This window comes from Myotis yumanensis, unplaced genomic scaffold (assembly GCF_028538775.1).
Source record: "Myotis yumanensis isolate MYYU_CA2020_CCGP unplaced genomic scaffold, mMyoYum1.0.hap1 SCAF_12, whole genome shotgun sequence".
Lineage (NCBI taxonomy): Eukaryota > Metazoa > Chordata > Mammalia > Chiroptera > Vespertilionidae > Myotis > Myotis yumanensis.
Genome location: NW_027223763.1, coordinates 38381192 through 38398155, shown reverse-complemented (window position 1 = coordinate 38398155; position 16964 = coordinate 38381192). Strand labels below are relative to the sequence as shown.

The 16964-nt window shown below is 41.6% G+C and overlaps 1 protein-coding gene across 2 annotated transcripts in view; it reads left to right on the top strand.

The window, feature by feature from the left end:
- Positions 1-16964, top strand: part of PCSK5 (proprotein convertase subtilisin/kexin type 5) — a 413582-nt gene that overhangs the window by 352387 nt on the left and 44231 nt on the right. Inside the window, exons 25-28 of one of the 2 annotated variants that reach the window (XM_070431474.1) lie at positions 6497-6539; positions 9047-9183; positions 10539-10739; positions 15474-15554. In XM_070431474.1, coding sequence (XP_070287575.1) covers positions 6497-6539; positions 9047-9183; positions 10539-10739; positions 15474-15554 — 462 coding nt within the window. The remainder of the gene's footprint in view (positions 1-6496; positions 6540-9046; positions 9184-10538; positions 10740-15473; positions 15555-16964) is intronic. The other variant, XM_070431475.1, reaches the window with a different exon arrangement.

Sequence of the window (16964 nt, the reverse complement as noted above, 5' to 3'; positions counted from 1 at the left end):
CCGAACAATTTAAGTATTGGCTGTTTATAATGCTCCTCTCCCCTCAAAGGGAGGGGTAGTGCATTTCGTAGGGGGTGGGCATTCTGCTGATGCTCCAGCGAGGCTGCAGGTGCTCATAAAGGGAATTGGCCCAAGTGACAGGCTCTAGTTTGTTAGTGAGTCTGAGGCAGAGCCAAGAATAACCCCATTCCTACTCATCTGCCTCCTTTACAGAATCCTATCAGAACAAAAATTCATATTAAAAGTGAAATTTTTAAAAGGTGTTTGTACAAACATCTGCCATTATCTTAGCCACACCCTATGGAAGAACATCAGTCTTGTCCTGGTGATGCAGGCTTAGGAAGTGCTAAGAAACAAAATGGAAAGACAAGAAAACAGAAGTGGGCAGGAGAGGGACAAAGAATGAAGAAAAAAATCCAAAGGCCAGTTTCCTCAGGGAAGATCTGTGGGAAGAGACTGTTTCTAAACTTGTGGCCAAATGACCCCAAACTCACAACTTGAGCAGTTTCTTCCTTTCCTTAACAGCATTTATTCTAATAAATTTTGTAACATTTATAAAGAAAATACAGAAACACACACAATCAGACAGAGAAAACTACTGTTAACATTTTAGCTTTTTCTTCTGATTTTTGATAGTCATATCTATACATGTAGATATACATACATATTATTTATACTACTAGAAATGAATTATCATTCTTTTCATGAAAATGCTTTCATGTTATTAAACATTCTTGAAAAACAAGTTTTTAATGGCTGGATACTAGACCACCTTGTGTAAATGTACCATATTTAACCTATTCCCAACAGATGAACTTTTGAATTTTTTTTTCATATGTACATGATTAGTAGTTATTTTTATCTAGGAAGCTTGTTTGGGGGGAACAAATTTATGTACTAAAGCTAGAGGGGCCAAAACCGGTTTGGCTCAGTGGATAGAGCATCGGCCTGCGGACTGAAAGGTCCCAGGTTCGATTCCGGTCAAGGGCATGTACCTGGGTTGCGGGCACATCCCCAGTGGGAGATGTGCAGGAGGCGGCTGATCGATGTTTCTCTCTCATCGGTGTTTCTAACTCTCTATCTCTCTCCCTTCCTCTCTGTAAAAAATCAATGGAATATTTAAAAATAAATAAATAAATAAATAAAAAACAAAGCTAGAGGGTGGTGGAAAGGTGGGGAAGTGGAATATAGGCATATCATAAAACAGCACCCATCTAATTGCAATTCAACATACCCTGCTTTTCCCAAATGATCTCAGCCTTGTGGCTCAATCCTTTCCCAAGTCCAATCACCTATATCCTAGGTTCAACCAAACTTGGGGCTCTATTCACCTTCCCAATGCCTCCCACACTTAGGCAAAGTATTAGAGTAAACTAATGCTCTGACCATACTTCATAGGTTTCTAGCCCCAATAACTCTCCAAGCCCCATGATAACAGAAATCTAAAACTGTAATCTCTTTACTTTTTTTATTGATCACCCCATTGGTTTAAAAAAAATTAGCATGTGACTACAATATATATATAAATGTGTGTGTGTGTGTAAATTGTTTATATGCACTGGTATAGAATATTTTACATATATTAAAAAGGTATGCTAAAGTGGAAAATTTAAGACGATAAAAATAATTGAAACATGTTCTGTTTTTTATGTGTGTGTTTTTCCGTAACCCAATGAATTGTCTTGCACATTTCTCTTTGGAGACCAGTGACTTAGGCCACACCTAACCATAATGCCACATCTGAGCTAATGAATTCATATATTAACCTTCTGGAAAGCGTTTTGACATTTGGTTCCTTATAAACGGAAGAAATGGCTCTCTGATGGGTTCACTCATCTGCATGTATATAAGGACTCCCTGCACTTGGCTTCTGGCCCCTCCCTTCTTTATAGAAAGAATATGTGTTTCTGATTAACTTGTTCACCTAGCATTTTTAGATTGGAAGATAAGTTGAAAATATAGATATGAATGAATGTGTTTGAATGATATGACTAGATTCCACATTCCCCACCTTTCCACACCCTCTATATCAGTGGTTCCCAACCTTTTATTGGCCATGCACCATCTAAGCATCTCTAAAATCCTGATGACCCCTCCTGCGACATATAATTCTCATTATTCAAAAAGTGAACTCCTATTCATGTGGAAGAAACCTAAAAGGACATTAACTTGGTCTAAACAAGTTCCAAAGAATATGGTATCCATGAAAGAGGAAAATAAAAGAACGAAAGTACAGTTGAAGTACTGAGGAAGAAATCACTAAATAATTGTTATAATAATAATAATAATATGAAGTGATATGAAAGAAAAGCAAATAAAGTTTCAAAACACGTAATAGAGAACTGAAATGCATAAATATGTCACAATATATATTTATATGTTGTATATGAGGCCCCTAGAATCATAAGAAATGCCAAAAATTCACTCTTAATACCTCATTCTCGAATTGCCCACCTGTGGGGGGTGTGCCCCACGTTGGGAACCCCTGCTCTATAGCTTTAGTACATAAATTTAGTACAATAAGGTGGGTGCTGTTTTATGGAACATTTACAGCTGTGACCTAAGAGTTCAAGGCAGAAGAAGCCTAATGGATTTAGGACACCTGAGAAGAAGGGACTGAGGGGGTAAGAGCCCAGGAGCCTCCCAAGAGCACAAGTTTAACATGCCCATCACTCAGTAGCTTAGGCAGTTACCTAGAGGGCTTTGAAGTAATGGGACACAGGATAGACAGGTTTTCAAAGGGCCATGGTAGGAAGACTTGGCTAGCATGGGATATGAATGAAAGACCCACAAGCCTAAAAATGAATCTTGAAAGAAATAGCCAAAGGTAACATAGGAGCACCCTGACATTAACTTTTCCCCCCATTTTTGCAGACAGTCAGCTTTGCCTAAACAATAGATCTCATCCACAGCTAATCCTGGCATATCTAGGTAGTTATTAGGTGATAAAGGGCTACTCTTAAGACATCAAGTTTCTTTTCTCTCCCCCAAATGAAAAATCAACATACAATAGTAAGAACAATACATTTAGAAAAAGGAAAATAGGGCCATTTTTGCTTGTGTGTCTCTTTCATTGTGTAACTCAAAGTTTATGTAAACTTTAAAAAAATATTCTTCTCTGGACATTTTTAAATGTTCAGTTCCATCTCTAGTTTAAAATATCCCTTTCCCAATACATTTTGTTAAGAAAGATGTACATAACTCCTAACGTAGCCCTGATCCATCCACAGTCAATGGTGAAGGCTATAGGTATTTCTGAAAACATAATAAAGTGGCAGAGAACGTCAGTTAACCACTGAAGGTGATGCTGCCCACAGGAGTCAATGTCTCTGTGAGGACAGTGAGTTTGTGATGAGTTCCAGCACTGACGATCGCCACGGAAACAGTGGGAAGGTGACGCGGAGGATTAAGACCTCTGCAGACACAGTGGACATTGTGGTCCTGCCCACCCCACCCCATAAAACTGAATTTTCTCAGGAAAGAAAAACTGTATCCCCACGCCCTATCTTGACAAGGCATCTCCACACACATTCTCCTTAGGAAGTGAGCAGCTGGAAGCCAATAACTGTTTCTGAAGGCGTGTTTCCAAATGTGTGAGGCTTTCTCTCTGAATTCTGACTGAACTTGCCCCCTCCCACCTCAAAATATGCTCTCTCAGCTCAAAAGTTTGACAAGATCAAATTAACCAGAGCTATTTAAACATTCTACTTTGGATAACACCTTCCCAGATAGTTAACAATTCTGGCTTGTTTAGACTCTTCCATTCCTCACCATGCCCACCACACACACACACACACACACACACACACTAGAAGCCAGGAAAATTCACCTTTCTCCTTAAGCCACCCCTCCTTACCGTTCACATGTACCCTCAACTTAGAGTCAACGTCTAGGTTTGGGATTGTTACCTTTCCTTAATCCCTTAACAGCTGCCTCTCAGTGGTCAAGCTAAATCCATTTAGCTGTTTGACTTGAGGGTCTTCTGGGTGGAATTTTTTTTTTTTACAAAATAATTCTTACTCTTTAGAATAACTGGTAATGAGAAAAACTGATGGACATTCATAAACGGTTATAAGACAGTTCCTGTTCTATGCATTATTCATTTATGCAAACTGTTGTGAAGGTACCAAATTCACTGTGCAATTGGGCTGGAATTGGACTCAAGATGGCATTGGTATGCATAGTTCTGAGGCTTGGTTCTATTTAACATTTTCATCAGTGACCTGCTTAAAGGAGCAGAGAGCAAACTCATTAAGTTCTTAGATGGGAGGGATGGCCAGAACATCAGAGAACAGGATTAGAATTTCCCAGCCCTCGCCAAATTAGCAGAACTATTGGAGTCAAATATGTGTATTAGGGACAGGAAAGGGGAAAGTAAGTTGCCAAGTGCTAGCTGAGTAATAGTTACTTACTTAGAAGCAACTGAAAAGAATATAGGTGCAAACACAGACTCATAGCAGGAAATAAACTCACCCAGTAGAATCATTAGTGTTCACTGGGACCTTTGCACCCCCTTAAAATGGATTCAGATCCCCAATCCATGGACTGTGGAAGCAAAAAGCCTTCCCCCAAGAATTCAAAGAATTCTAGTGAGCTTTTCTTTCTCATTGTCCCTCTAGCTTCAAATCCCTGATTGCCCTTAATTAGCCTGGCTTATGATTCATTTCACTGCCCTGCTCTAACTCTATCGAAAACCATGTTGACCCAGATGTGAAAACCTTTTCATGAGCCAATCATGGCCTCCTGCAAAAAGGCAGGGCTCTCGTGCGCTGTCTTGGCTCTTGCTCAATCCTTACAGTTAAACTTCTACTCCAGGTTATTTCACAAGGTATTTTCCTAAATGCAGATAGTTTTCTCCCTAGAGGAACTCTGGGGTCAGCTGTTAAGAAAATAACATTTACACCAGTGTTACCTAACAAAGGTGAGTAACCCAGTAGTGCTCCAGCCAGGGGCCAGAAAACTTTGGACAGTAAGGTGACAGATAGTAAATATTTTCTATCTCTGTTGCTACTACTCTACTCTGATTCTGTAGAATGAAAGTATTCATACACAGTATGCAAACAAAAGGGCATGGCCAGATTTGGCCCCGATGGCTGCTGGTCACAGTTTGCCAACTCCTGCTATACTCAGGCTCAGAACCTTTGACTTTTGGGAAGATTTTGCAACCATCTTATCCAATCATTTTACAGCTACAGAAATCAGGACTCATCAAGAAGAGTGAAGTTTACGGGAGTTCTCAAGACAGTTAAACCAGGGTTACAACTCCAAACTAGAAACGGGTAGCCCAATTCCCAGGCCAGTGCCCTCACCTCTGCAAAAACCACTAGGCTATTTTCAGAAGTTTCTGGGGATACCGTGTAAATGGCAGAGCCTCTTCTGGAAATGTATCCACTGTAACCTTTGGCGCAATGCTTTAGTCGTATTATGTGTAATACACAATAGTGTTGTGGTATAATATCCCTAGGAGGACCCAAGATGGATGTTTGGCTAAAGATTCCGGGTGGTTCTACAAAAAGGCAGACTTTGTGAAACCAAAGTAGAGCCTAGAGTAGATCAAAATGGAAAGCCATGCACAAAGTTCAAAGGACATTGTTTTGTTTAGTTTTTCAAAAGTTAAAGGTGACATAAAATCTTCATGCACCAAGAGGAATGTTTTAAAGAGGAGCAATTGCTTTCCATCTCCTGTTAGAATAAAAAGAGCAAGACTGGGGTATAACAGATAGACAGAACTTGCTAGAGGTAACTGTTATTCACAAAACTGAAGACCAGAGGAAGTCATTGAATGCCCTTAATAATTGGATCTGGGAGTAGGATGTTTTGGGAGGATTAAGAGAGAGAGAAATAGACTGAGTCAGTGATTCTCAAAGTCCTTTCTCTCTCTATGAAGTCCCATGAAAGCTGAGACAACAGGGGCACAGTGAATCATTATACTTAATGAGAACAGGACAGTTTCTTTAAGGGGTTGTGCAGTGTAAAACACAAAGTGGATACTAAATTGGAATAAAAAACAAAACACCACACAATTGTTCAAATTTCAAAGGAACCTCCCAGATAACAACCCCCTGCATTGGTAGGCAGTTAGGATAACTCACGGAAAACCCACCATTCGGGATTGGAAGCACAAAGCCCTTTTTCAAGTGTGTGTCTGTGTAGATATGCTTGATGCTTTTACCTCATCAGAGGCCAGGAGTTTCTCAAAGTGGACAGTTCCTGGTCTGCAATTTGAAGTCCCAGTAGCTTGGGCCTATTCCTCCTTGAAAGTCAGGGCCTAGTATTTATGAGAACTTTTATTTTACTAGCTTTGATAAAGATAAATCATAGCACACAGCTTGGTACTCGTTAAAAATGGTACAATCTGTTCAAATGCCATTTCTGGACAGAACATTTCATAAAACTATCCCAGAAGATTGTCTCAAGACAACTTTTCCAAAGCCCATTTTTCCAAATGATGAACTCTTGGCAATTACTATTTTTCATGATTATAATTTTTTTCCAGATGACCCAGGAACCTGCACATCATGCGTTACGAGGTATTACATGTAAGTCTGGCCTTCTTTTTCACAGCACTAACTTTTCTGCAGTTTAAGCATTACCTACTTAACCCTAAATCAGTGATTACAGGAAAGAGGGCCTGCAGCCTGCAGCAGCTCTGCCCTGTCAGGCTATTAATGGACAATCTTGGATTTAGCAATAAGAGCCCAGCTGTTTTCTTGCCTGGAAAGGAGACCTTCGCTTTCTTGGTCCTGGAAGGCACCCAACTTGACACTGGTGTCTAGGAATCTTGCCATGGGTGACCAGGATTCAGACCTTGCTGGTTCTTCACAGATCTTAGTAATAGACCCAACACCAGGCAAGCTGTTTGCAGATGTTTGCATGGAGACCTTGTCCTTAATAAGAGTTGGGTGGTCCAGAATGAAACCAGGTGCTACATTAGCTCTCAATCATCCCCTGGGTAATGAATGACATAGACCACTAAGTTAAATGAAACACGGTAACCATCATCCCAAAGTTCTCTATTACAAATCAAACATGGCATGTCTTAACGTCACCTCCCCTTCCCACTCTAGTTTCCCTTCCAGGGGAAAAAAACTAAGAAAAAAAAGAAGGGAGGCCCAGATAATGCATAGGCTACGTAATTCCTCCCTATCATCCTAAGAACTGGAGAGTTTTGTGATAAACTCTCACATCCATTTCTTCTTTTCATCTTTCCAAAAACACTGTCAGGAACTTGGGATCGATGTTATTCTCCAGAAGGAAAAAATGAAGCTCAGAGAGGCTATGGGTTCTCTCATGAAGCACCACAAGCTAGTGGGAGGGAGGGGGTGTCTAGATTTGGGTCACTTCAACTTTAATGAGCTTGATTCCAAGGGGCTTAAAATGTGGTGGTGGGTGGGAAGACATTAACAGGGATGAGGTGGATGGCAAGGAAAGGGAAACCTAACAAGCTGAAACATATTAAAAACGACCAGTTAACCTTATTATTACTTAACCTTATGGTTTTAATTCAACTATCCCAGAGTAGCCTATTATTCTCTGCATTGATTGTGTCTCTCCATCACTGCATTCCTGCCCTGCTGATTTATTGTTCCATTTAAATAGGGGAAGCGGGGTGGAGAAGAGGGCCCCAGACTTGATTATTAGAAGATAGACCAGATGACAGTAAATGAGCAGAAAGAAATTTGTCAGCATGTTCATAGTTGGCATTTGCCCAGCATATGGCCTGCCACAGACACCCCAAGCAGAGATGAACAGCAGAAATGCAAGCATTCCTTGCTGAGGTCACATGGTTGAGGACACAAACTGTTCCTTGAAGAACCGAGACAGGACCCAAAGAAATAGTGACCATGCAGAAGTGGGTGAGGAATACTCCTCTTTGTCTCTATTATGATTCTGTGTCCCTTCAGCCTAACTCTACCCGTCTTAATTTTGTCACCAAAAGACACCCCTTGACTTGGAGCCAGCCTCTTCAGCCTCTCCAGCTCACCACTGCCCACTAATGAGCATATTCCATAATACTCTGTGAGCAACAAAAACAGCAGGCCCTCGAATAACATTGTGTCTTTCAATGTCATTTCATTATAATGTTGATGAGATGCTGTTGGAACTTAACTCTTGTCTCTAGTATCAATTAACCTATTTCATTATACATCATTTCACTTGAAGTCGCAGAACCTCTCAACCACATTAAGGGCCTACTGTACACTACAAAGAATATGTCCAATATCATGAAGGTAAAACATGTGATATTTATTTCAAGAAACACACATTTATAACCCTTTAGAAAATTTAGTGACTTTGAATGCAGCTAATAAAACACTCTGCAATAGAAGTTGGTAAGAAATGCAAAGCCTGCCTCTGATATATTGTTGATGCTACAAAATTCATCAAAGGGCAAAGATCAATTTCATTCCACTCCCCCTTCAAATGAGCCTATAATTCAGTGTAGAATGAGAATAATGGATAGTATGTGTAGAAATATGTATGTATAAAAGCTAAGGCACTTCGATATTGATGTTAATAATCTGGTTACAGACATTTTGGTAAGCTACTTGAACCCAACACTGAGCTGTTTCAGACCTTGCAAGTGCCATGTGGCAAAAGCACACAGACTATCTGTTCAAACGGACCTTGGTTAAGTCCAAGTCCCACCTTTAACTACCCATGTGACTTGAGTACTTAACTTTGAGACTCAGTTCCCTGATCTGAAAATTAAATATAAGTAATAGCTACCATCTGGGGATTGCATGGACATTTAAATAGGCTAATACTTGACACACAATCATTACTCCATAAATAGCAGCAGCCCTGTCCTTCTCCCCAGCCTCCTCTCAGCTATCCCGATAAGGATGCTCAGAGGTCCAGAGAGAGATGAGTAATGACTTATGTGGAAGGCACACACAGACCAAGAGGACATTTTCTCCCTTGAAATGCAAATATCTACACTTGTTAAAAACTATGCATAGACATACAAGAGGAGATTAAATTATGGTGGTTAAGAGAAATACATCAACATAGCTCATGAAAGAAACTCCATCTTCTCCCCTAGGTTTGAACACCACTGCTATAAATCCTGCCCTGAGAAGACCTACACTGAAAAGTTTGAATGCAAAGCATGCACTGCCAACTGTGACATCTGTGACCAGAATGGGTGTTACTGGTGTGAAGAAGGCTTCTTTCTCCGGGGTAAGCCTGACAGTGAACAAAGTAAAAACAGGGCTCCAGAGCTCCACCAGAAAGAACATGGCTGGGCCCTAGCCATTTTGGTTCAGTGGTTAGAGCATCAGCCCACAGACTGAAGAATCGAGGTGTGATTCCGGTCAAGGGCTCAGTTACAGGCTCCATCCCAGTAGGGATGTGTGCTGGAGGCAACCAATCACTGTATCTCTCTCACATTGATGTTTCCCTCTCTGTCTCTCCCCCTCCCTTCCACTCTCTCTATCAATGGGGGAAAGATCACCAGGTGAGGATTAACAAAACAAAAAAAAAAGAAAGAACAAACAGAGCTGTTTGATTGGTTTCAGGGTCTGCGTGTGTGGGCGCCTCTTGTCCAAGGAGAAATTTTAATTTGATTTGAAAATAAACATTAGCCAGGACTACCTCCTTCTGCTTCTATTACAGAAGCATAGTTCCTATTTCACTAATTAACCTCAAATTACTTCAAACTGATGGAAGCATAAGTGAATGTGAGGATGCAGGGGACACTGGAGATAGTGCTTTGGAATCTAAGTCACCTGAAATATTCAGAACCATAACTCTCTCCTTGAGATGTAATCCATGTTGTATATTTCTGAGCACTGTAAATGTTAAACAAGGTCTGTTTTCTTGGGTTGTGGTCAATTCATTGCCTTTGATGAAGATGGATGGCTAGGAAAGAAATATACTGTGAGTCTTCCAATTAAAGAACTAGTAGTCTGATGTTCTTGAATGCTCGTGGGGAAGAGAAGGGGACAGAGAGCCCAAATGATCTCCCATTGCTCTATATAAAGAGATCCTGCTCTATATAAAGAGATCCATTTTATTTGTAGTTTTACAAGGCCTCAAGAATGTCAAGTTCTTTAGTCTATGCTCTTAACCCTTTGAGCGAATAGTCAATTTAAATTGTTAATTAAAAGAGGGCTTAAAGTGTTAGATTTTTAAAGACACATTGAGCCCTAGCCGGTTTGGCTCAGTAGATAGAGTAATGGCCTACGGACTGAAGGGTTCCAAGTTTAGTTCTGATCAAGGGTGCATACCTCGAGTACAGGCTTAGTCCGTGGCCCTGGTCAGAGCACATGCAGGAGGCAACCAATCAAGGTGTTTCTCTCACATCAATGTTTCTCTCTCTCTGTCTCCTGCTCCCTTCCACTCTCTCTTAAAAAATGGAAAAATACCCTTGGTTGAGGATTAACAAAAAAATACACATTGATTGGCTGAAAGAAGCTAATGCCATCCTGGTGTCTTTTAAAACAAACTCAAAGAAAAAATGTACCTGAGGTCCCCTACGGCCTGTTTAGAACTTGACCCTGAACAGAGCACTGAGCCAAACTACTCTTCCCTAGGTGGCAGCTGTGTGAGGAAATGTGGGCCTGGCTCCTACAGAGACACAGAGACGGGCAGCTGTGAGCCCTGCCACCGAGCCTGTGAAACCTGCACCGGCCAGGGCCATGAAGAGTGCAGCAGCTGCCCACCGGGACTCCAGCTGCTGCATGGGACCTGCGTGGCTCCCACCCAGACCCAGACAGAAGGCAAATTCTGGAATGGTATGTGTCTCCCCAGAGCGATCGCAGGTCTCCGGCTGCCTTCTCGGCCTCCCGCCCTCTTTAACCCTTGCTTTTGGGATACCAAGAGATGAAGGCCGGGCAGTGAAACAAAAGTTTGGGATGAGAATCAAGACTGGGTCTCTTCGATGATCAAGGCAGCAGAGGGAAGGAGGCTGTAACTGGCTTTTGGCCAGGAGGGAAAACCTAAAGGCACTTGAATTTCCACAAGGGTGGAGCAGGCCTCTGAATGCATAAAGAGTCAGAGAGAGGTGGCCCGACCACCATTTTCTTGAAGATCTAGGGATAGCTCCTATCATTCCTGTATCTCTTTATTAAGGTAAAGGAAAGCTGCCAATAGGGTAGGCTATTTCAGTGAAGCAAGGAAGAACTGCTCTGAAGTACTGGAACTTAAGCTAAAACGGCTGATCTGTCTGGATGGGTTATTAGAAATGGCCATCATTAAAGCGTTGCCTTTTAACAGCTGCCCTCTCCCAGCTGCAGGTGGGAAAGTGGGGTCCTGAGAGGGGTGGGAGTGAGGGAGAAGGTGGCAGCTTGGACTCTAGCAATAAAGGCCTGCACGTATCATTCCCACCGAGTCTTCAGAACTGGCCTCCTCGCCTTGGAGCCTCGGCCACAGGCTTCCTTGCAAGGTGATCACAGACTTGGGTGGCCTCTCCACATCCGAGAAGGTTACAAAACAAAGTCCTCTTCCTGCTGGGAAAATCTGGCTCACTTTCTGTGCAGAGACTCTCATGGAAACAAGAGATGCTCTCTGTTTGATTTGGAGGCAAAGATTTGTTTAAAAAAAAAAAGGTCATCTCAGTGCAGAAGCAACGGCAGCTGAAAGGAGGTTCTGCTCAGGACAGGTCTTCTAAGGGCTGGAGAGAGTGAGGGATGGGGCAGGAGGAAAGCTGTTGCTGGGTTTCAGGGGAGGGACCTCCGTGGCTGCTTGTCTACCACGACAGCGCTGCCTATGCAACAAAGGAAAGGCAGCTTGGAGACCATGGCACACCCAGCAGCCAAAGGTCACAGAGAACACAGGCCGGTTTCAGGGACAGAGCTGGGAAGAAAACCATTCGATCCAGATTGGGAGATCTTCCGTGAATTGTAGCCGAACCAAAATGCTGAAAACGAGTTTGTCTGCCATTCAGGCATTTAAGAGGCCGTGCAGGCCAAGGGGAAAATAGTCCAGTGCTGTGTTTCTAGCTCAGAACATCTGTATTTTATCTGGCATCCAGATGATGAAAACGTCTAGGGAGCCAAGAGGCATAGCAGACTTGATCTCCCAAATGATTACACGTCCCTTTCAACTGGACTACGCACTTTGCTAGGCAGAAACCAGGCCTTGATTGCTCCCCTTTGTCAAGGCACCACACCCACCCCTCCACATTTTCTACTATCAAAATGTAATGTTTTCGAAGAGAGAAAGGAATTAGTCCGTTTGGGGATTTAGCAGCAATAAAAGATGGGGGGAGCAGATGAGAGTGATTCTCATGGCTGGACAAAAGCAATAAAGGCAAGGCCATGGCCGCACTTTTCCACTCCTACGATCTAGGAAATAAGACGTGCAGACTATTGACAGTGAGAAAACACTGTTCCTTCTCTGAGCCAGGGAAGACTCGGCTTCCCCAGCACAGGTTAGGCACCTCTGAAATGGACAGTGAGGGGGAAAGAGCTCTGTAAAGCCCCAGGAGTATCTGAGTGAAGGCCATATTTCTCCACTTCTTTTCCTTGAGAAAACAAGGTTGAAAGTGTAACAGGAGAGCAGGTAGGGGGTCCCAGAGACCTAATCAGCCACACCTTTAAGATGATGGAAAGCAGATTGCAGTCATTCTGGGCCAACTTAGAGGGAGCCAGACAAATTACAGGGTGTTTATGAGAGTGTAGGTGATACCAGTAAGGTAGTGGTATTGTTTTAAATGCAGGTGCAGATCCAGGTAGGGAAGGTAAGATGGGACAAAGTTCAGTCCTTCACCCACACTACTCCCTAGTGCAGTGATTTTCAACCTTTTCCATCTCGTGACATAAACTAATTACTAAAATTCTGTGGCACACTGCCCTGGCCATCGTGGCTCAGTTGATTTTGGAGTGTCGTTCCCTGCACCGAAAGGTTGCACATGCCCAGGTTGTGGGTTCATTCCCTGGTTAGGGCTTGTTCGGGAGGCAACTGATCAATATTTCTCTCTCTCTCTTTCTCTCTCTCTCTCTCTCTCCCTCCCTCCCTCCCTCCCTCCCTCCCCCCCTCTTTCCCTCCCTCCCTCTCCCCCTCCCTCCCTCCCTCTCTCTCTCTCTCCCCCTCTCTTAAATCAATTAAAAAGAAATTCTGCAGTATACCAAAAAAGTCTATCTTTTGCCAATCTGGCAAAAAATAGGTATAATTTTGGTTCATTCACACTGGATGGCTATTGTTGTGTTGGCTGTTGTTATTTTTTATTTGACAATCTAAGGGAAAAGAGGTCAGTGCCCCTGACTACATAGTCAGGTATCGCATGTCTTAAAAATTCCTATGGTTACACCGGTTGAAAATCACTGTCCTAGTGGAAACAATAAGATCATGCTTGCATCCAAAGACTGTGCCACCCCCACTGTCTATGTCGGCATGTATTGGGGGAAAACCCTTGAAATAAAAGTCCAACTAGAGCTCACTGAACTCCTCTGTCAATAAAGAGGCTACTCACAATGAGAGGACCATCATTCTTCCTCAACTACCAACGGAGTGGGAACACCTCCCACCCTAGTACAAGGATGGAGATCCCTACACGTCAGCCAGGCCTGCCAAGTCCTCCAGCTAAGACTAAGGAACCTCCAAAGAGAGCAGCTCAGCCTCTGTTCTGCCTGCCACCAAAGGGCACTGCATGGAAGCGCACATCGCCCCAGGCCCCTGTCCCGGTCACCCATACACTGTAAAGATTAATTAGACCAGTACTGCAGCCAGTGTTGAGTAGGCTGCTAATGATTTCGGGGTGACTCAGGCATCACAGAGCCACTGCTGGTGGAAGTGTTCAGGTGTGAAGGCTGGTGGAAATGTTCAGGGCTTTGGAAAAAAAAAAGATAATGGCCTCCGCCGGTTTCCTGAAACCATTGTTGGGTATGGAAACAGTTTACCCCATGACTGTTAAAACATTCGGATTTCCTTAAGTGGCTTTCCCCCTGTGAGGCCGGAAAGTCCTGCATAATTTCCCTACCCACCTAGTCCCACCACTGATTAAAACCATGTTTGTAGCGGGCTCTAATTACACATTTTGATGGCAGTCTGATCTGCAAAGCACAGGTATGGTGAATTAACTTTTTATCTTTGACCACATCCTAACAATTTATCACTAGTAGCTTGTCTTTGGATCTTACTTCCTATGCTCTGAGAAAGACTGGAATCCCAGTCAGCCACAAACACTGAGAGCCACTCATGTGTGAAAAAAAATCTCAATAATGGGAAATGTGTTTCCAAACATTAGAGAACTTAAAAGAAGGACTTTGTCAATGTATACAATTGCCTCACTTAGAAATCATTGTTACTTAATTAACCAATCAGAACTCAGAGTGCAGAAAACACGTCTCTAGGTAAGTAATTCAACCTTTTGCCTGGTGGCATGAAAGAGCCCCGTATATCCAGTTGCACTGATTGTTACATATCCAGGAATTTTATAAGTGGGTTGTAACATCATTGGCAGTTTTAAATCAAGTTTTTTATTTTGTTTTGTATTCCAAAGAGCCATTTTACCAGCACAGCACTGCTTTGGCGTCTACCAAACAATTTTACAATCCAAATTAAGTACGACAACATCTGTGGAGTGGATGAGAGTTAGGCACACCTGAATTCAAGTCCTGGCTCTGTCCTTTACTAGCTATGCGACTTTGAACAAGTTACACAGCCTCTCTGAGCCTCAGTTTCCTCACCTATAAAATGAGAACATTGAAAGTACCTCACACACGCTTGAGAATTAAATGAAAGAGCACATATAAAGCTCCAAGCACATAATATGACACAGTAAAAGCTCATTTATTCCCTAACCCTTTAACCTGATCCAGTTTTAACACATGAAACACTAGTTCACTTTCAAAACAGCCTTCCCTTCCTCATGAAAAAGAGAACCTGGGAGCCTGGAGGGTACTACAGGTCTGGGAAAAATAGTCCCAGAAAGAGGGCAGCAGATAATGCTCAGTTGGGATGCCAAATAGCCAGGCAGAGTTCGGACTCAACCAAGAACATATATTCGCAAACATATTAATTGCAGCTTTATTTATAATAACAAAAAATTAAGTGAATTGTGGTTCATGCAAATAAATACACAAACCATTAAAATGATGTGTATAAAGAATCTTAATGGCAAGATAAAATGCCTATAAGACTTATAACATTAAATGCTAAATGTATTTAAGGCAAAAAATATTTTTGAAATTTTTATTTTACTTAAAATAAAAAATTACATGAACTACGATTCCTGAAATAAATACACAAACCATTAAAAATAATGTTTACAAGGAATTTCAATGGCAAGAGAAAATGCCTATAGGATTTATAATAATTTAATGCAAAATGTAGGGTCGATATTACATATGCAGAAAATGTGAATGATTACTCATATAGACACTACACTCACACATTCACTATAAAGATGAAAGACCTATAAATTCTATGCAGCAGACATTTCTGGGTGGTAAGATGATAGGTGAACTTTATCTTCTTTATCCTTTTTGCATTAAAAAAATAAAACTTTATTCTTTTCAATAAAAAAGAACCTGTGCTCACTTCAAGTCCATCTTTGGTGAAGAGCCTGCTGCAGAAGCAACGAAGGTGGAAGTTTCAAATCAAAAGAGGTAACGGAAATAGGGAGGAGAAGGCAATCCTACCGAATCAGGAGTCTCTGTGACCTTGAAACCAACCCAAGAAGCTGGGCGGCCAGGAGCAATGGGAGGAAAAAGCCATGAAAGGAGGGACCACTACACAAAATATAAGTGGGTGCTCCAAGGGGAGAGGCTGGGGGGAGATCCAGCAGTGGAGCCTTCAAGAGCATTTAAAGACATTCCTCATGCGCTAAGTGGCTAAGCCTGTCAGAGGGGGGGCTATCAAGAAAAGCCTCACCTTTTACTTCCTTCGTTACTGCAGCATGGTTTGAAATAGCAACGATTGAGAAAAAACTAGATGGTTACAATAGGAGACTAGGAAAATGAAGTAGGACACATCCATGCAATGGAATGCTGTGGAGCTAGGAACAAGATTGAGGAGGTTCGTTAGGTGCTGATAAAGAATGGCCTCTAAAATATATTCAGTTACCAAAAAAAGGAAAAGGCAACACGATAAATAGTGTGAGTAAATACAGTTTACATAAAAAGGGTGAAAATGGATTAGGAGGGAGGCTTCGTGATGTATGCTTTTTGTACATTTTGAACCATGTATTGCTTATTTAGTAAAATACCCAGAACCCCTGTTTTATGTGGTCGAGCTACAATTATTTTTGAAGGATGGACGCTACATTTTCTTGGTCAAGGTGATTTTTGTTTTCGAGGTCCCATAAAGCTAGAATCACTGGAGAAAAAAAAAAAAAGGAGAGCGAGAGAAAAAACAAAGAGAAACTATGGTCAAGGTTAAAATTTTCTTGTTGAGATTAAGTCACTAATCTTTGCCCAGATTAATTGCTGTTAAGTGTGTGTACAGAGTACCCTCTAGTGGAGGCATGAGGACATTACCAAAAATTTTATACCAAGTGTATCAGAGTAAAATAGCAAATTGCCAGGAAGTGAAATATGTCATTGTAAATACATGTGTATGTGTAGATATATGCACAATATTTTACACAAATATTTTAAAAATTAGTAAAAACTCATATCTTTGTAACTATAACATTTTAGCCAATGTTTCTCTCTGTCTTTCCCTCTCTCTTCCACTCTCCCTAAAAATCAATGGAAAAATATCCACGGGTGAGGATTAACAAAAAAAAAACACACACATTTTTTTAAATGATAAAATCAAAAGAAAATCAGCCCATGGCCTGGACATATATTAAAGACTTTCAAGGTTCTCAATGTCTGACAAATATTTTTTATGAATAATTGCTCTCAGCCACTAATGAAGCCTTTCTTTTCCCCAGTTTCACTGAGATATAATTAACATAATACTATGCTGTTTCAATGGGTATAACATGACAATTGACATATGTATATACTGCAAAATGATCTCCACAGTAAGATTAGTTAGCACATCCATCACCTCCATAGTTACCTTTTTTT